This window comes from Pseudophryne corroboree, chromosome 4, assembly GCF_028390025.1.
Source record: "Pseudophryne corroboree isolate aPseCor3 chromosome 4, aPseCor3.hap2, whole genome shotgun sequence".
Taxonomy (NCBI): Eukaryota; Metazoa; Chordata; class Amphibia; order Anura; family Myobatrachidae; genus Pseudophryne; species Pseudophryne corroboree.
Window position 1 is genome coordinate 86527706 of NC_086447.1, and position 20368 is coordinate 86548073.

The 20368-nt window shown below is 49.2% G+C and overlaps 1 protein-coding gene across 7 annotated transcripts in view; it reads left to right on the forward strand.

Annotated features, from left to right (window-relative positions):
- TDRD6 (tudor domain containing 6) overlaps positions 1-20368 on the forward strand; it is a 602384-nt gene that overhangs the window by 367276 nt on the left and 214740 nt on the right. For 6 of the 7 annotated variants that reach the window (XM_063915227.1, XM_063915225.1, XM_063915229.1 and 3 more), the window contains one exon: positions 1414-1485. The exons of the other annotated variant lie outside the window; for it this stretch is intronic. In XM_063915227.1, the coding sequence (XP_063771297.1) occupies positions 1414-1485 (72 nt within the window). The remainder of the gene's footprint in view (positions 1-1413; positions 1486-20368) is intronic. 7 annotated transcript variants of the gene reach the window in all.

A 20368-nucleotide genomic window follows, 5' to 3' on the forward strand; every position in this document is an offset into this window, starting at 1 on the left:
GAAGAATTATTTGTATTTTAGTGCTCCATATTTTATCGATAATTTTTCCTCCTCCAAAAGCTCTTAGTGTCAGAGATGGATTTTGTAGCCTAATAGAACATGAAGTTGAACATTTTTATATATTGGAATAGCTCTGCAGCATTTCATACCTTCTGATTATCCACGCTCCTTTCCAGGATTTTTCTGCACCCACATGGAGAAGGTCCTACCTCTCCTGTTAGCCTGACCCAAACCCTCCAGGTTATCAACTCGCATATTAAATAGTGTTTGGGATAAATGTTTCTCATGATTTTGCAGAGTTCTGTGAGTAAACCTGCCACCTACAGTATCTGCCATCTCTCAAAGTTATTGTTTTCATATTCTATAAATATGTTTACTTTACCCCCCTTCCCCAAGTCGTACGTAATTACACCCACACCTATACGAATGTCTTCAAAGCGGCCATTGTTATCGGTGAGCATCGGCGCAAAAAACCCAGGTACGCCCGTTCAGCCACAGATGTAGATGCCACGGCGCTGCGTAAGACTGAGACGCTGGTAGTTGCGTACATTTGCCTTTGGAGCATGTAGAGCATGGAAACACACAAGATCCATCCTCAAAGCTGGCTTACGTTCAACTCTGCCTCAGCCCCGTATTGTGCAGAGCGCTTTGTGATATAGATAATACTATAGCTTGTTCGCAAAGTTTTATAGGTCTACAGTCAGGTGTGTGAACTCACAGGACCAAAAACACTGGATTTTGCCTTGGCTGCTTAAATTTTGGCATGTCTTGTAGATTTATGCCTGGCCATTCCGTACTCCCCATACAAGGTAGGGTTTCTCTCACTGTAAAATAACTGTATCAAATAGACGTTTACATACTACTAGATTATGAGGAATCAGTATGAGATCCCGGCGCTCTAAATACAGATGCCGGGATCCCAATGTGGAAGAAACTGACAGGGGTGTTCTCCTTAACCCCCTAACCCTCCTTACCCGCAGCCTAAACCTAACCCCCTCCTCCCTGCAGCCTAATCCCCCCCCCCCTCCCCGCAGCCTAACCCTAACCTTCCCCCCTGCTGCCTAATACCCTGGGACGCAGCCTAAACCTCACCTCTCTCCTCCCCCACCTGTGTTGCGCCGCGGTCTGTCCGTGTTCGGGATCCCAGCTGCATGATTTGTGCTGCACGTTCCCCAGTGCGCACCTCGGTAGATTGCCTTGGGCTCTTGTAACCCCTAAACTGTTATATCTCCGCAAGGTAAGGGGAGCACTAAATATTTTCTGTAAGGTGTAATATCACCATTATATACTTGTATTTAACATGATCTGAAAGTATTTTTTGATTACCCTTTCTCTCTTTCTATATTCATCTATCTAGCTATATAGATAGATATATATAGGTACCTTTCATTGTTATACATTTTTTTTACCTAGAGCATGAAGTACCAGAGGACCAGGTGCAAGAGGTCTGTAGAATCAGTGTCCGGAAGACTTCCAAAAGTCATGGTACACGCTGCCTGGCTCAATTCTAATAACCAAACGTTCTGCTTTTTTTCTTTTTCTGTCTTTCTCTCCTTGTCAGACGCTTTCTCTTTCCTTACTCTTCTCTCGGACTCTTTCTTTTCCTTCTCTTACATGCATTTTCTTTCTTTCTTTTTTTCTCTCTCTCTTTCTTTCTTTCTTTCTTTCTTTTTTCTCTCATACGTCCTAGAGGATGCTGGGGTCACATCAAGAACCATGGGGTATAGACGGGATCCACAGGAGACATGGGCACTTTAAGACTTTCAAAGGGGTGTGAACTGGCTCTTCCCTTTATGCCCCTCCTCCAGACTTCAGTTTAGAATCTGTGCCCAGGCAGACTGGATGCACACTGAGGAGCTCTACTGAGTTTATCTGAAAAGATTTTGTTAGGTTTTTTATGTTCAGGGAGAACTGCTGTCAACAGTCTCCCTGCTTCGTAGGACTTAGGGGAGAGAAGTCAGACCTACCTCTGTGAGTTTAAAGGCTCTACTACTTTGGCTACAAGACACCATTAGCTCCTGAGGGTCTGATCGCTAGGTACGCCTAGATGCTCGTTCCCAGAGCCCGCCGTAACCCCCCTTGCAGAGCCAGAAGTCAGAAGACAGGTGAGTAGAAGAAGATCAGAAGACTTCAGTGACGGCTTTGAGGTACCACACAGTGGCCGCACTGCGCGCCATGCTCCCACACTCGCAGGCACAGGGGGGGGGGGGGGGGGCGTTGCCCTGGGCAGCATTTTAGCCTCAAATAACTACCTGGCTAGAGCGGACCAATTGCCAGGGCACTGTCGGGACCCCCGCCAGTATAATGTTTTTTTTTTTAAAAGAGCGGGTCTGAAGCGCGCCATTACTGGGGCGGGGCTTAGCCTTCACAGCCCTGCGCCATTTTCTCTACACAAGGCTGCAGAGACGCTTGTCCTTCCTCACACTGCTGTACAAGTAACAGGGTGCAAAACGGGGGTGGGGCACAGTGATTTTGGTGCATTATATGTAACTTATAAAAGCGCTGCAGGTCTGGGACATTTTCTGTAGTGTTTTCAGACCGGGTTTGGGCGTTGGGGTGTGAGCTGGCAATATCTCCCTCTGTCTCTCTCTGACAGGCTTTACTGTGGGTCTGTCCCCTATATCTGCGTGTGGTGGGTGCACGTGTGTCGGCATGTCTGAGGCGGACTGCTCTTCCCAGGAGGATACTATGTTAGGGACACAAACGGCTGTGGGAGTGACCCTGTCGGCACCGCCGACACCTGATTGGGTGAATGTTTTGAGTGCTTTGAATGCAATGTGGCTCTGATAAATAAAAGATTGGATAAATCTGAGTCTCAGAACCAGGCTTGGAAGAAATCTGTAGAGGATGTGGTGTTTCAAGTCCAGACCCCCTCGGGGTCACAAAAACGTTCATTTGCCCAGCTGGCAGACACGGATACCGACACGGACACTGACTCAAGTGTCGACTATAGTGATGCCAGATTAGATCCAAAACTGGCAAAGAGATTGAAGTACATGATTGTGGCTATAAAAGTTGTATTACATATCACTGAGGACCCTACTGTTCCTGATACTAGGTCTGTATGTATAAAGGGGAGAAACCTGAGGTAACATTTCCTCCCTCTCATGAACTGAACATGCTTTGTGAAAAGGTTTGGGAAAGTCCTGACAAAAAATAAGATTTTACTCACCGGTAAATCTATTTCTCGTAGTCCGTAGTGGATGCTGGGAACTCCGTAAGGACCATGGGGAATAGCGGCTCCGCAGGAGACTGGGCACAACTAAAGAAAGCTATAGGACTACCTGGTGTGCACTGGCTCCTCCCTCTATGACCCTCCTCCAGACCTCAGTTAGGATACTGTGCCCGGAAGAGCTGACACAATAAGGAAAGGATTTGGAATCCCGGGTAAGACTCATACCAGCCACACCAATCACACCGTATAACTCGTGATATTATACCCAGTTAACAGTATGAAATATATCTGAGCCTCACTAACAGATGGCTCATAACAATAACCCTTTAGTTAGGCAATAACTATATACAAGTATTGCAGACAAATCCGCACTTGGGACGGGCGCCCAGCATCCACTACGGACTACGAGAAATAGATTTACCGGTGAGTAAAATCTTATTTTCTTTGACGTCCTAGTGGATGCTGGGACCATGGGGATTATACCAAAGCTCCCAAACGGGCGGGAGAGTGCAGATGACTCTGCAGCACCGAATGAGCAAACTCAAGGTCCTCCTCAGCCAGGGTATCAAACTTGTAGACTTTTGCAAAAATGTTTGAACCCGACCAAGTAACAGCTCGGCAGAGTTGTAAAGCCGAGACCCCTCGGGCAGCCGCCCAAGAAGAGCCCACTTTCCTCGTGGAATGGGCTTTTACAGATTTAGGGTGCGGCAGTCCAGCCGCAGAATGTGCAAGTTGAATCGTGCTATAGATCCAGCGAGCAATAGTCTGCTTAGAAGCAGGAGCACCCAGCTTGTTGGGTGCCTACAGGATAAATAGCGAGTCAGTTTTCCTGACTCCAGCCGTCCTGGAAACATATATTTTCAGGACCCTGACTACGTCCAGTAACTTGGAGTCCTCCAAGTCCCACGTAGACGCAGGCACCACAATAGGTTGGTTCACATGAAAAGCTGATATCACCTTAGGAAGGAATTGGGAACGAGTCCTCAATTCCGCCCTATCCATATGAAAATCAGATAAGGGCTTTTGCATGACAAAACCGCCAATTCTGATACATGCCTGGCCGACGCCAAGGCCAACCGCATGACCACTTTCCACGTGAGGTATTTTAACTCTACGGATTTAAATGGCTCAACCCAATGCGACTTCAGGAAATCCAACACCACGTTGAGATCCCACGGTGCCACTAGAGGCACAAACAGGGGCTGAATATGCAGCACTCCCTTAACAAAAATCTGAACTTCAGGCAGTGAAGCCAGTTCTTTTTGGAAGAAAATGTACAGAGCCGAAATCTGGACCTTAACGTAACCCAATTTTAGGCCCGTAGTCACTCCTGACTGTAGGAAGTGCAGAAATCGACCCAGTTGAAATTCCTCCGTTGGGGCCTTCCTGGCCTCACACCAAGCAACATATTTTTGCCATATGCGGTGATAATATTTTGCGATCACATCTTTCCTAGCCTTAAGCAGCATAGGAATGACTTCCTCCGGAATGCCTTTTTCCTTTAGGATCCGGTGTTCAACCGCCATGCCGTCAAACACAGCCGTGGTAAGTCTTGGAACAGGCAGGGCCCCTGCTGCAGCAGGTCCTGTCTGAGCGGCAGAGGCCATGGGTCCTCTGAGATCATTTCTTGAAGTTCTGGGTACCAAGCTCTTCTTGGCCAATCCGGAACCACGAGTATAGTTCTTACTCCTCTCCTTTTTAGTATTCTCAATACCTTGGGTATGAGAGGCAAAGGAAGGAACACATACACCGACTGGTACACCCACGGTGTTACCAGAGCGTCCCAGCTATCGCCTGAGGGTCCCTTGACCTGGCGCAATATCTTTTTAGCTTTTTGTTGAGGCGGGACGCCATCATGTCCACCTGTGGCCTTTCCCAATGGTGTACAATCATTTTGAAGACTTATGGATGAAGTTCCCACTCTCCCGGGTGGAGGTCGTGCCTGCTGGGAAAATCTGCTTCCCAGTTGTCCACTCCGGGAATGAACACTGCTGACAGTGCTAAACCATGATTTTCCGCCCATCGGAAAATCCTTGTGGCTTCTGCCATCACCATCCTGCTTCTTGTGCTGCCCTGCTGGTTTACATGGGCGACCGCCGTGATGTTGTCTGACTGGATCAGCACCGGCTGGTGTTGAAGCAGGGTTCTAGCCTGACTTAGGGCATTGTGAATGGCCCTTAGTCCCAGAATATTTATGTGCAGGGACTTGACCATAGTCCTTGGAAGTTTCTTCCCTGTGTGACTGCCCCCCAGCCTCGAAGGCTAGCATCTGTGGTCACCAGGACCCAGTCCTGTATGCCGAATCTGCGGCCCTCTAGAAGATGAGCACTCTGCAGCCACCACAACAGCGACACCCTGGCCCTTGGAGACAGGGTTATCAGCCGATGCATCTGAAGATGCGACCCGGACCACTTGTCCAACAGATCCCACTGGAAGATCCTTGCATGGAACCTACCGAATGGAATTTCTTCGTAAGAAGCTACCATCTTTCCCAGGACTCGCGTGCAGTGATGCACCGACACCTGTATTTGCATTAGGAGGTCTCTGACCAGAGATGACAACTCCTTGGCCTTCTCCTCCGGGAGAAACCCATTTTCCTGTTCTGTGTCCAGAACCATACCCAGGAACAGTAGACGCGTCGTAGGAACCAGCTGCGACTTTGGACTATTCAGAATCCAGCCGTGCTGTTGTAGCACTTCCCGAGATAGTGCTACTCCGACGAACAACTGCTCCCTGGATCTCGCCTTTATAAGGAGATCGTCCAAGTACGGGATAATTATAACTCCCTTTTTTCGAAGGAGTATCATCATTTCGGCCATTACCTTGGTAAATACCCTCGGTGCCGGGGACAGACCAACGGCAACGTCTGGAATTGGTAATGACAGTCCTGTACCACAATTTTGAGGTACTCCTGGTGAGGAGGGTAAATGGGGACATGCAGGTAAGCATCCTTGATGTCCAGTGATACCATGTAATCCCCTTCGTCCAGGCTTGCAATAACCGCCCTGAGCGATTCCATTTTGAACTTGAACCTTCGTATATAAGTGTTCAAGGATTTCAATTTTAGAATGGGTCTCACCGAACCGTCTGGTTTCGGTACCACAAACATTGTGGAATAGTAACCCCGGCCTTGTTGAAGGAGGGGTACCGTGATTATCACCTGCTGGAAGTACAGCTTGTGAATTGCCGCCAGTACTACCTCTTCTCGAGGGCAGCAGGCAAGGCTGATTTGAAGTAAAGGCGAGGGGGAGTCGCCCCGAAACTCCAGCTTGTATCCCTGTGATACTACTTGCAGAACCCAGGGATCCACCTGTGAGCGAGCCCACTGGTCGCTGAAGTTCGCGAGACGCGCCCCCACCGCACCTGGCTTCACCTGTGGAGCCCCAGCGTCATGCGGTGGACTCAAAGGAAGCAGGGAAAGATTTTTGATCCTGGGAACTGGCTGTCTGGTGCAGCTTTTTCCCTCTTCCCTTGTCTCTGTGCAGAAAGGAAGCGCCTTTAACCCGCTTGCTTTTCTGAAGCCGAAAGGACTGTACCTTATAATACGGTGCTTTCTTAGGCTGTGAGGAAACTTGAGGTAAATTTTTTTTTCTTCTTCCCATCTGTTGCTGGTGATACGAGGTCCCAGAGACCATCCCCAAACAATTCCTCACCTTTATAAGGCAGAATCTTCAAGTGCCTTCTAAAGTCAGCATCGCCTGTCCACTGCTGGGTCCTAATACCCTCCTGGCAGAATGGAGATTGCATTAATTCTGGATGCCAGCCGGCAAATATCCCTCTGTGCATCCCTCAAATATAAGACGACATCTTTAATATGCTCTATGGTTAGCAAATAGTATCCCTGTCCTGACAGGGTAATAGACCACGCTGCAGCAGCACTTTCCATGCTGAGGCAATTTGAGGTCTCAGTATAGTACCTGAGTGTGTATATACAGACTTCAGGATAGCCTCCTGCTTTTTATCAGCAGGCTCCTTCAAAGTGGGCGTATTCTAAGACGGCAGTGCCACCTTTTTTTACAAACGTGTGAGCGCCTTATCCACCCTAGCGGATATCTCCCAACGTGACCTATCCTCTGGCGGGAAAGGGTACGCCATCAGTAACTTTTTAGAAATTACTAGTTTCTTATCGGGGGAACCCACGCTTCTTCACACACTTCATTCACTCATCTGATGGGGGAACAAAACACTGTCTGCTTTTTCTCCCCAAACATAAAACCCCTTTTTTGTGGTACCTGGGTTAATGTCAGAAATGTTTAACACATTTTTCATTGCCGAAATCATGCAACGGGTGTTCCTAGTGGATTGTGTATATGTCTCAACCTCGTCGACACTGGAGTCAGACTCCGTGTCGACATCTTTGTCTGCCATCTGAGGTAGCAAGCGTTTTTGAGCCCCTGATGGCCTTTTGAGACGCCTGGGCAGGCGCGGGCTGAGAAGCCGGCTGTCCCACAGCTGTTACGTCATCCAGCCTTTTATGTAAGGAGTTGACACTGTCGGTTAATACCTTCCACCTATCCATCCACTCTGGTGTCGGCCCCACAGGGGGCGACATCACATTTATCGGCATCTGCTCCGCCTCCACATAATCCTCCTCATCAACCATGTCGACACAGCCGTACCGACACACCGCACACACACAGGGAATGCTCTGACTGAGGACAGGACCCCACAAAGTCCTTTGGGGAGACAGAGAGAGAGTATGCCAGCACACACCAGAGCGCTATATAATGCAGGGATTCACACTACCCACAGTGATTTTTCCCTTATAGCTGCTATAATACACAGATTTGCGCCTAAATTTAGTGCCCCCCCTCTCTTTTTAAGCCTTTGAGCTTGAAAACTACAGGGGAGAGCCTGGGGAGCTGTCTTCCAGCTGCACTGTGAAGAAAAAATGGCGCCAGTGTGCTGAGGGAGATAGCCCCGCCCCTTTTTCGGCTGACTTTCTCCCGCTTTTTTATGGATCCTGGCAGGGGTATTTTTCACATATATAGCCACTGGGACTATATATTGTGATTATTTTGCCAGCCAAGGTGTTAATATTGCTGCTCAGGGCGCCCCCCCAGCGCCCTGCACCCATCAGTGACCGGAGTGTGAGGTGTGCATGAGGAGCAATGACGCACAGCTGCAGTGCTGTGCGCTACCTTGTTGAAGACCGAAGTCTTCTGCCGCCGATTTTCAGGACCATCTTCATGCTTCTGGCTCTGTAAGGGGGACGGCGGCGCGGCTCCGGGACCGGACGATCGAGGTCGGGCCCTGTGTTCAATCCCTCTGGAGCTAATGGTATCCAGTAGCCTAAGAAGCCCAAGCTAGCTGCAAGCAGGTAGGTTCGCTTCTTCTCCCCTTAGTCCCTCGTAGCAGTGAGTCTGTTGCCAGCAGTTCTCACTGAAAATAAAAAACCTAAAATATACTTTCTTTTCTAGGAGCTCAGGAGAGCCCCTAGTGTGCATCCAGCTCAGCCGGGCACAAGATTCTAACTGAGGTCTGGAGGAGGGTCATAGAGGGAGGAGCCAGTGCACACCAGGTAGTCCTAAAGCTTTCTTTAGTTGTGCCCAGTCTCCTGCGGAGCCGCTATTCCCCATGGTCCTAACGGAGTTCCCAGCATCCACTAGGACGTCAGAGAAAGTTTCAGATTCCCAAAAGGATTGTAGTGGCTTATCCGTTTCCCTCTGGGGATAGGGAAAAATGGAAGTCACCCCCCGTTGTGGACAAAGCTCTGTCACGGCTATCCAAAAAGGTTGCTCTCCCGTCCCCTGACACGGCAGCCCTAAAGGACCCTGCGGATCGTAGACAGGAAAATACATTATAATCCATTTATGTCACCACGGGTACGCTACTCAGACCAGCCATTGCATCTGCATGGGTGAGTAGTGCTATTGAAAAATGGGCAGATAACTTGTCCTCTTAAATGGATACCCTGGATAGGGATAGCATTGTTTTGACACTAGGTCATATCAGGGACGCTGCAGTCTACCTAAAGGAAGCTGAGAGAGATATTGGCCTCTTTGATCACGGGCCAATGCCATGGCAGTCTCTGCTAGGAGAGCATTGTGGATTCATCAATGGAATGCTGATGCTGACTCTAAGAAAGCTATGGAGTCTCTACCGTATAAAGGTGGTGTGTTGTTTGGTGACGGCCTCGCTGATTTGGTATCTACGGCTACCGCGGGTAACTCATCGTTTTTACCTTATGTGCCTGCACCACAAAAGAAAGCACACCACTATCAGATGCAGACCTTTCGGCCCAATAAATACAGAAAAGGCCGAGGGTCTTCCTTCCTTGCTACTAGAGGAAAGGGAAGAGGTAAACGATCACCGGCCGTGGCCGGTTCCCAGGAGCAGAAGTCCTCCCCGGCTTCTGCCAAATCCATCGCATGACGCTGGGGCTCCTCTGCGGGAGTCTGCACCGGTGGGGGCACGTCTCAGGCTCTTCAGTCAGTTCTGGGCTCGTTCGGCCCTGGACCCATGGGATTTAGAAATAGTGTCCCAAGGGTACAAACTGGAGTTTCAAGACGTCCCCCTCACCGATTTTTCAAATCAGCCTTACCAGCCTCTCTTCCAGACAGGGAGGTTGTATGCGCCGCAATACAAATATTGTGTCACAATCAAGTCATTGTCAGGGTTCCCCCGTCACTACAGGGAGAAGGCTTTTATTCGAGCCTGTTCGTGGTCCCGAAGCCAGACGGCTCAGTCAGACCAATCCTGAACATCAAATCCCTCAATTTCTACCTAAAAAAATTCAAATTCAAGATGGAATCTCTCCGGGCAGTGATCTCCAGTCTGGAGGAGGGGGATTTTATGGTGTCGGTAGACATAAAGGATGCCTACTTGCATGTTCCCATTTATCCCCCGCATCAGGCTTACCTGAGGTTTGCAGTTCGGGATGGTCATTACCAATTTAAGACGTTGCCGTTTGGTCTGTGCACGGCTCCGAGGGTTTTCACCAAAGTAATGGCCGAAATGATGGTTCTCCTACGCAAGCAAGGAGTCACGATTATCCCGTACTTGGACGATCTCCTGATAAAGGCAAGATCCAGGGACCAATTGATGCAGAACATTACGCTCTCCCTGACAATTCTGCAGCAACATGGTTGGCTCATAAACTTGCCAAAATCACAGTTGGTTCCGACGAGACGGCTGGCGTTTTTGGGAATGATTCTGGACACAGAATTACAGAGAGTATTTTTTCCAGTGGAAAATACTCTGTAAATTCAGAACCTGGTCAAACAAATGCTGAAACCAGCAAGAGTATCGATCCATCAATGCACTCTGTTGCTGGGAAAGATGGTGGCGGCCTACGAGGCTATTCAGTTTGGCAGATTCCATGCCAGAGTGTTTTAGTGGGACCTGTTGGACAAGTGGTCCGGGTCCCATATGCACATGCACCGAAGGATAACACTGTCTTCCAAGACCAGAATCTCACTCCTGTGGTGGCTGCACAGCTCTCACCTCCTAGAGGGCCGCAGGTTCGGGATCCAGGACTGGATCTTAGTGACCAGGGATGCGAGTCTCCGAGGCTGGGGAGCAGTGACGCAGGGGGAAAGCTTCCAGGGAAGATGGTCAAGCCAGGAAATGTCTACACATAAACGTTCTGGAGTTAAGAACCATTCACAACGCCCTTCTGCAAGCGGAACATCTTCTTCGCAATCGGCCCGTCTTGATTCAGTCGGACATCACAACAGCAGTAGCGTACATAAACGGCCAGGGCGGAACATAGAGCAGAGCGACAATGGCAGAGGCCACAAAGGTGCTCCGTTGGGCGGAAAGACATACAAGCGCTCTGTCAGCGATCTTCATTCCAGGAGTGGACAACTGGGAAGCAGACTTCCTCAGCAGACACGATCTCCATCCAGGAGAGTGGTGTCTTCATCAAGAGGTCTTTGCAGAAGTGACAAGTCTTTGGGGAATTCCTCAAATAGACATGATGGCGTCTCGCCTCAACAAGAAACTTCAGAGATATTGTTCCAGGTCGAGAGACCCTTAAGCAATAGCAGTGGACGCCCTAGTGACACCGTGGGTGTTTCAGTCGGTGTACGTGTTTCCTCCGCTTCCACTCATTCCAAAAGTGATAAAGATCATAAGAAGAACAAAGGTTCAAGCGATACTCATTGTTCCAGACTGGCCAGAAGGGATTGGTATTCAGATCTTCAGGAATTACTCATAAGAGATCCCTGGCCTCTTCCTCTGAGGGAGGATCTGTTACAGCAGTGTTACAAGACTTACCGCAACTTCGCTTGACGGCTTGGAGGTTGAACGCCGGATCCTAGCCCGAAAGGGTATTCCCAAGGAAGTCATCCCCACTCTTATTCAGGCCAGGAAAGGAGTAACGTCTAAACATTACCACTGTATTTGGAGAAAATACGTGTCTTGGTGTGAATCCAAGAAGGCTCCTACGGAAGAATTTCAGTTAGGACGTTTTCTCCATTTTCTACAAGCCGGTGTGGATGCGGGCCTAAAGTTGGGCTCAATTAAAGTTCAAATTTCAGCTTTATCGGTTTTCTTCCAAAAATAATTGGCCTCCCTTCCAGAAGTTCAGACCTTCGTGAAAGGCGTGTTGCACATCCAACCTCCCTTTGTACCCCCTGTGGCACCATGGGATCTTAACGTGGTGTTGCAATTCCTTCAGTCTCATTGGTTTGAGCCTTTATAGAAGGTAGAGTTGAAATTCCTTACTTGGAAAGTGGTCATGCTGCTGGCTTTGTCATCCGCAAGGCGGGTGTATGAATTGCCGGCCTTGTCTCACAAGAGCCCTTATTTGATCTTCCATGAAGATAGAGCAGAGTTGAGGACTCGTCAGCAGTTTCTGCCGAAAGTGGTTTCGTCGTTGCACTTGAACCAACCTATTGTGCCAGTGGCTACTGACGCCATGCTGGAATCGAAGTTTCTCGATGTAGTAAGAGCTTTGAAAATTTGTCGCCAGAACGTCTCAGTTTAGGAAAACAGAGGCTCTGTTTGTCCTGTATGCTCACAATAAAATTGGGGCTCCTGCTTCCAAGCAGACTATTGCGCGCTGGATCTGTCATACGATTCAGCAGGCTCATTCTACGGCTGGATTTCTCGTTACCGAAATCGGTGAAGGCCCGTTCTACCAGAAAGGTGGGCTCGTCCTATGCGGCTGCCCGGGGGGTCTCGGCATTACAACTTTGCCGAGCAGCTACTTGGTCGGGTTCAAACACCTTTGCGAAGTTCTACAAGTAAAACCCTGGCTGACGAGGACCTCAAGTTTGGTCAATCGGTGCTGCAGAGTCATCCGCACTCTCCCGCCCGTTCTAGAGCTCTGATATAACCCCATGGTTCTTGATGTGACCCCAGCATCCTCTAGGACATATGAGAAAATAGGATTTTACTACCTACCGGTAAATCCTTTTCTCTTAGTCCGTAGAGCTGTGATTTTCAAACTTTTTTTTGCTCGCGGCACACTGAACAATATTTTAAAATTGCCAAGGAACACCATCAGTTCCCCACAAAAAAAAAAAAAAAAAACACACACACATTGACCTACACAAAAAAAAAACAATCACATTTCTCCCCACAAATCCTATTGCTCCCCACATGAATTATTCACATTGTTCCCCCAATAAATCCATAAATTCTTATTCTCTCCACATAAATCCTATTGAAATCCTATTGTTCCCCACAGGAGAAATAAAATAATAAATATTATCAGCTGTCCTCCTCCCTATCCCTCAGCGGCGGGGGCTGTTCATAATGGAGTTCTGTGAATACTGAGCAGCGGGCGGTCAGGCAGGTGTGTATATGGGTGGGAAGGAAAGCTGTGTATGCAGGAGGGAACTGGAAAACGTGTATGCAGGCGAGTGGGCTGGCTGGGTGGTGAGACGCAGCCTCTGTGACCTATGATATCACATCGTTTCTCTGACGTCCTAAGTGGATGCTGGAGACTCCGTCAGGACCATGGGGTTTAGCGGCTCCGCAGGAGACAGGGCACAAAAGTAAAAGCTTTAGGATCAGGTGGTGTGCACTGGCTCCTCCCCCTATGACCCTCCTCCAAGCCTCAGTTAGATTTTTGTGCCCGGCCGAGAAGGGTGCAATCTAGGTGGCTCTCCTAAAGAGCTGCTTAGAGTAAAAGTTTGTTAGGTTTTTTATTTTCAGTGAGTCCTGCTGGCAACAGGCTCATTGCTACGAGGGACTTAGGGGAGAGAAGTGAACTCACCTGCGTGCAGGATGGATTGGCTTCTTAGGCTACTGGACACCATTAGCTCCAGAGGGAGTCGGAACACAGGTCTCACCCTGTGGTTCGTCCCGGAGCCGCGCCGCCGACCCCCCTTACAGATGCCGAAAAGTGAAGGTCCAGAAACGGCGGCAGAAGACTCTTCAGTCTTCATAAGGTAGCGCACAGCACTGCAGCTGTGCGCCATTGTTGTCAGCACACTTCATAGCAGCGGTCACTGAGGGTGCAGGGCGCTGGGGGGGGGGGGGGCGCCCTGGGCAGCAATGATAGTACCTTATTCTGGCTAAAAATACATCACATATAGCCCCTGGGGGCTATATGGATGTATTTAACCCCTGCCAGGTCTCAGAAAAACGGGAGAAGAAGCCCGCCAAAAAGGGGGCGGGGCCTATTCTCCTCAGCACACAGCGCCATTTTCCCTCACAGAAATGCTGGTGGGAAGGCTCCCAGGCTCTCCCCTGCACTGCACTACAGAAACAGGGTTAAAACAGAGAGGGGGGGGCACTTATTTGGCGATATGTATATATATATTAAAATGCTATAAGGGAAAAACACTTATATAAAGGTTGTCCCTGTATAATTATAGCGTTTTTGGTGTGTGCTTGCAAACTCTCCCTCTGTCTCCCCAAAGGGCTAGTGGGGTCCTGTCCTCTATCAGAGCATTCCCTGTGTGTGTGCTGTGTGTCGGTACGTGTGTGTCGACATGTATGAGGACGATGTTGGTGAGGAGGCGGAGCAATTGCCTGAAATGGTGATGTCACTCTCTAGGGAGTCGACACCGGAATGGATGGCTTATTTAAGGAATTACGTGATAATGTCAACACGCTGCAAGGTCGGTTGACGACATGAGACGGCCGGCAAACAAATTAGTACCTGTCCAGGCGTCTCAAACACCGTCAGGGGCTGTAAAACGCTCATTTACCTCAGTCGGTCGACACAGACACGGACACTGACTCTAGTGTCGACGGTGAAGAAACAAACGTATTTTCCTTTAGGGCCACACGTTACAGGTTAAGGGCAATGAAGGAGGTGTTACATATTTCTGATACTACAAGTACCACAAGAAGGGTATTATGTGGGGTGTGAAAAAAACTACCTGTAGTTTTTCCTGAATCAGATAAATTAAATGAAGTGTGTGATTATGCGTGGGTTTCCCCCGATAGAAAATTATTGGCGGTATACCCTTTCCCGCCAGAAGTTAGGGCGCGTTGGGAAACACCCTTTAGGGTGGATAAGGCGCTCACACGCTTATCAAAACAAGTGGCGGTACCGTCTCCAGATAGGGACGCCCTCAAGGAGCCAGCTGAGAGGCTGGAAAATATCCTAAAAAGGTATATACACACATACTGGTGTTATACTGCGACCAGCGATCGCCTCAGCCTGGATGTGCAGCGCTGGGGTGGCTTGGTCGGATTCCCTGACTGAAAATATTGATACCCTTGACAGGGACAGTATTTTATTGACTATAGAGCATTTAAAGGATGCATTTCTATATATGCGAGATGCACAGAGGGATATTTGCACTCTGGCATCAAGAGTAAGTGCGATGTCCATATCTGCCAGAAGATGTTTATGGACACGACAGTGGTCAGGTGATGCAGATTCCAAACGGCACATGGAAGTATTGCCGTATAAAGGGGAGGAGTTATTTGGGGTCGGTCCATCGGACCTGGTGGCCTCGGCAACAGCTGGAAAATCCACCTTTTTTACCCCAAATCACATCTCAGCAGAAAAAGACACCGTCTTTTCAGCCTCAGTCCTTTCGTCCCCATAAGGGCAAGCGGGCAAAAGGCCAGTCATATCTGCCCAGGGATAGAGGAAAGGGAAGAAGACTGCAGCAGGCAGCCCATTCCCAGGAACAGAAGCCCTCCACAGCTTCTGCCAAGTCCTCAGCATGACGCTGGGGCCGTAGAAGCGGACTCAAGTGCGGTGGGGGGTCGTCTCAAGAGTTTCAGCGCGTAGTGGGCTCACTCGCAAGTGGACCCCTGGATCCTACAAGTAGTATCCCAGGGGTACAGACTGGAGATTCGAGACGTCTCCCCCTCGCAGGGTCCTGATGTCTGCTTTACCAACGTCTTCCTCCGACAGGGAGGCAGTATTGGAAACAATTCACAAGCTGTATTCCCAGCAGGTGATAATCAAAGTACCCCTCCTACAACAAGGAAAGGGGTATTATTCCACACTATATTGTGGTACTGAAGCCAGACGGCTCGGTGAGACCTATTCTAAATGGGAAATCTTTGAACACTTACATACAAAGGTTCAAATCAAGATGGAGTCACTCAGAGCAGTGATAGCGAACCAGGAAGAAGGGGACTATATGGTGTCCCTGGACATCAAGGATGCTTACCTCCATGTCCCAAATTGCCCTTCTCACCAAGGGTACCTCAGGTTCGTGGTACGGAACTGTCACTATCAGTTTCAGACGCTGCCGTTTGGATTGTCCACGGCACCCCGGGTCTTTACCAAAGTAATGGCCGAAATGATGATGATTCTTCAAAGAAAAGGCGTCTTAATTATCCCTTACTTGGACGATCTCCTGATAAGGGCAAGGTCCAGAGAACAGTTGGAAGTCGGAGTAGCACTATCTCAAGTAGTTCTACGACAGCACGGGTGGATTCTAAATATCCAAAATCGCAGCCGTTTCCGACGACACGTCTGCTGTTCCTAGGGATGGTTCTGGACACAGTCCAGAAAAAGGTGTTTCTCCCGGAGGAGAAAGCCAGGGAGTTATCCGAGCTAGTCAGGAACCTCCTAAAACCAGGAAAAGTGTCCGTGCATCATTGCACAAGAGTCCTGGGAAAAATGGTGGCTTATTACGAAGCGATTCCATTCGGCAGATTCCACGCAAGAACTTTTCAGTGGGATCTGCTGGACAAATGGTCCGGATCGCATTTTCAGATGCATCAGCGGATAACCCTATCTCCAAGGACAAGGGTGTCTCTCCTGTGGTGGTTACAGAGTGCTCATCTTCTAGAGGGCCGCAGATTCGGCATTCAGGATTGGATGCTGGTGACCACGGAGGCCAGCCTGAGAGGCTGGGGAGCAGTCACACAGGGAAAAAATTTCCAGGGAGTGTGATCAAGTCTGGAGATTTTTCTCCACATAAATATACTGGAGCTAAGGGCAATTTACAATGCTCTAAGCTTAGCAAGACCTCTGCTTCAAGGTCAGCCGGTATTGATCCAGTGGGACAACATCACGGCAGTCGCCCACGTAAACAGACAGGGCGGCACAAGAAGCAGGAGGGCAATGGCAGAAACTGCAAGGATTTTTCGCTGGGCGGAAAATCATGTGATAGCACTGTCAGCAGTGTTCATTCCGGGAGTGGACAACTGGGAAGCAGACTTCCTCAGCAGGCACAACCTCCACCCGGGAGAGTGGGGACTTCATCGGGAAGTCTTCCACATGATTGTGAACCGTTGGAAAAGACCAAAGGTGGACATGATGGCGTCCCGCCTGAACAAAAAACTGGACAAGTATTGCGCCAGGTCAAAAGACCCTCAGGCAATAGCTGTGGACGTTCTGGTAACACCGTGGGTGTACCAGTCGGTGTATGTCTTCCCTCCTCTGCTTCTCATACCCAAGGTATTGAGAATTATAAGACGTAGAGGAGTAAGAACTATACTCGTGGCTCCGGATTGGCCAAGAAGGACTTGGTACCCGGAACTTCAAGAGATGCTCACAGAGGACTCATGGCCTCTGCCGCTAAGAAGGGACTTGCTTCAGCAAGTACCATGTCTGTTCCAAGACTTACCGCGGCTGCGTTTGACGGCATGGCGGTTGAACGCCGGATCCTAAGGGAAAAAGGCATTCCGGAAGAGGTCATTCCTACCCTGGTCAAAGCCAGGAAGGAGGTGACCGCACAACATTATCACCACATGTGGCGAAAATATGTTGCGTGGTGTGAGGCCAGGAAGGCCCCATGAAGAAATTTCAACTCGGTCGTTTCCTGCATTTCCTGCAAACAGGAGTGTCTATGGGCCTCAAATTGGGGTCCATTAAGGTTCAAATTTCGGCCCTGTCGATTTTCTTCCAGAAAGAATTGGCTTCAGTTCCTGAAGTCCAGAAGTTTGTCAAGGGAGTACTGCATATACAACCCCCTTTTGTGCCTCCAGTGGCACTGTGGGATCTCAACGTAGTTCTGGGATTCCTAAAATCACATTGGTTTAAACCGCTCAAATCTGTGGATTTGAAATATCTCACAGGGAAAGTGACCATGCTGTTGGCCCTGGCCTCGGCCAGGCGAGTGTCAGAATTGGCGGCGTTTGTCTCAAAAAAGCCCATATCTGATTGTCCATTCGGACAGGGCAGAGCTGCGGACTCATCCCCAGTTTCTCCCTAAGGTGGTGTCAGTGTTTCACCCGAACCAGCTTATTGTGGTACCTGCGGCTACTAGGGACTTGGAGGACTCCAAGTTGCTAGATGTTGTCAGGGCCCTGAAAATATAGTTTCCAGGACGGCTGGAGTCAGGAAAACTGACTTGCTGTTATCCTGTATGCACCCAACAAACTGGGTGCTCTTGCTTCTAAGCAGACGATTGCTAGTTGGATGTGTAGTACAATTCAGCTTGCACATTCTGTGGCAGGCCTGCCACAGCCAAAATATGTAAATGCCCATTCCACAAGGAAGGTGGGCTCATCTTGGGCGGCTGCCCGAGGGGTCTCGGCTTTACAACTTTGCCGAGCTGATACTTGGTCAGGGGCACACCCTGACTGAGGAGGACCTGGAGTTCTCTCATTCGGTGCTGCAGAGTCATCCGCACTCTCCCGCCCGTTTGGGAGCTTTGGTATAATCCCCATGGTCCTGACGGAGTCCCCAGCATCCACTTAGGACGTCAGAGAAAATAAGAATTTACTTACCGATAATTCTATTTCTCGTAGTCCGTAGTGGATGCTGGGCGCCCATCCCAAGTGCGGATTGTCTGCAATACTTGTACATAGTTATTGTTACAAAAATCGGGTTATTATTGTTGTGAGCCATCTTTTCAGATGCTCCGCTGTTATCATGCTGTTAACTGGGTTCAGATCACAGGTTGTACAGTGTGATTGGTGTGGCTGGTATGAGTCTTACCCGGGATTCAAAATCCTTCCTTATTGTGTACGCTCGTCCGGGCACAGTATCCTAACTGAGGCTTGGAGGAGGGTCATAGGGGGAGGAGCCAGTGCACACCACCTGATCCTAAAGCTTTTACTTTTGTGCCCTGTCTCCTGCGGAGCCGCTAAACCCCATGGTCCTGACGGAGTCCCCAGCATCCACTACGGACTACGAGAAATAGAATTATCGGTAAGTAAATTCTTATTTTTTAAGGCATAGGTCATGGCCGGAGCATGACTGATCCTCTAAGAAGAGCCCGGGCCAACAGTTCACTCTGAAGGTGCAGGAAGCTGCTCTGGCTCCGCGGCACACCTTGCAACTGGTCGCGGCACACTAGTGTGCCACGGCACACTGGTTGAAAAAGTCTGCCGTAGAGGATGCTGGGTGCCCGTCCCTGTGCGTACTGTATCTGCAGTTATTAGTTGTGGTTACACACATGTTGTGTTACGTTTATAGTCAGCCTGTTGCTGATGTTGTTCATGCCGTTGACTTGCGTTGTGTTAAATGCCATGTTGTACGGCGTGCTTGAGGTGTGAGCTGGTATGTATCTCACCTTAGTTTAACAATAAATCCTTTTCCTCGAAATGTCCGTCTCCCTGGGCACAGTTCCTATAACTGGAGTCTGGAGGAGGGGCATAGAGGGAGGAGCCAGTTCACACCCTTTGAAAGTCTTAAAGTGCCCATGTCTCCTGTGGATCCCGTCTATACCCCATGGTTCTTGATGTGTCCCCAGCATCCTCTACGGACTAAGAGAAAAGGATTTACCGGTAGGTATTAAAATCCATTTTTTTCTCTTTCTTTTCTCTAGAATCCATAAGGGATATTGGGGAAATCTAGTACTATGGGGTATAGACGGGGTCCAAGGGAGCCGGTGCACTTCAAATTTCTTCACTGGGTGTGCTGGCTCCTCCCCTCTATGCCCCCTCCCACCGGCCCTCAGGAGAGGATGCTCCAGAGTTTTCTTCAATTTCTTTTTAATGTTTGTTATTTTTGATAGCTACCTCAGAGTGGGACCAGCTGCATTTTGGCGCGTTCCTCTGCTTAATGCAGCCATATACAGCACACACAGCGCTTCCTGCTTTACAAGCCATGCTGGTACACTGGTTCAGCGTGTAGCAAAGGGGAAGAGCCGCTATTGTACACCATCAGGGTCCTCTACAGGGCAGGCATTATTAGTGTTTACTGTGATTTATGGGGTCATTCCAAGTTGATAGCTCGCTAGCTAGTTTTAGCAGCCGTGCAAACGCTATGCCGCCGCCCACTGGGGAGTGTGTTTTAGCTTAGCAGAAGTGTGAACGCATGTGCAGGCGAGCTATGCAAAAACAGTTTGTGCAGTTTCAGAGTAGCTCTGAACCTACTCAGCGCTTGGGATCACTTCAGCCTATTCGTGTCCGGATTTGACGTCATACACCCGCCCAGCCACGCCTGCGTTTTTGCAAACACTCCCTGAAAACGGTCAGTTGACACCTAGAAACGCCCCCTTCCTTTCAATCTTCTTGCGGCCGTCAGTGCAACTGAAAACTTCGCTAGAACCTGTGCAAAACAACAAATGGCTTTGTACCCGTACGTCGTGCGTGCGCATTGCGGTGCATACACATGCGCAGAAATGCCGATTTTTAGCCTGATCGCTGCGCTTCGAACAACGGCAGCTTGCGATCAACTCGTAATGATCCCCTTAGTTAGCTATCAGCCTCACTGAGACTATACAGCTAGGGGTGTGCTTGTCTCCTTCTCTCTGTGTGTCTCCTCTCACATACAGTAAGGGTAGGCTTGAGATATATTACTGTCTGTGTGTATGTTATTGTGCTTACTGTGAAACATGGGTAAACACAAGCTGTGTAGTGTATATCACACTAGGGCCCTCATTCCGAGTTGTTCGCTCGGTAAAAATCTTCGCATCGCAGCGATTT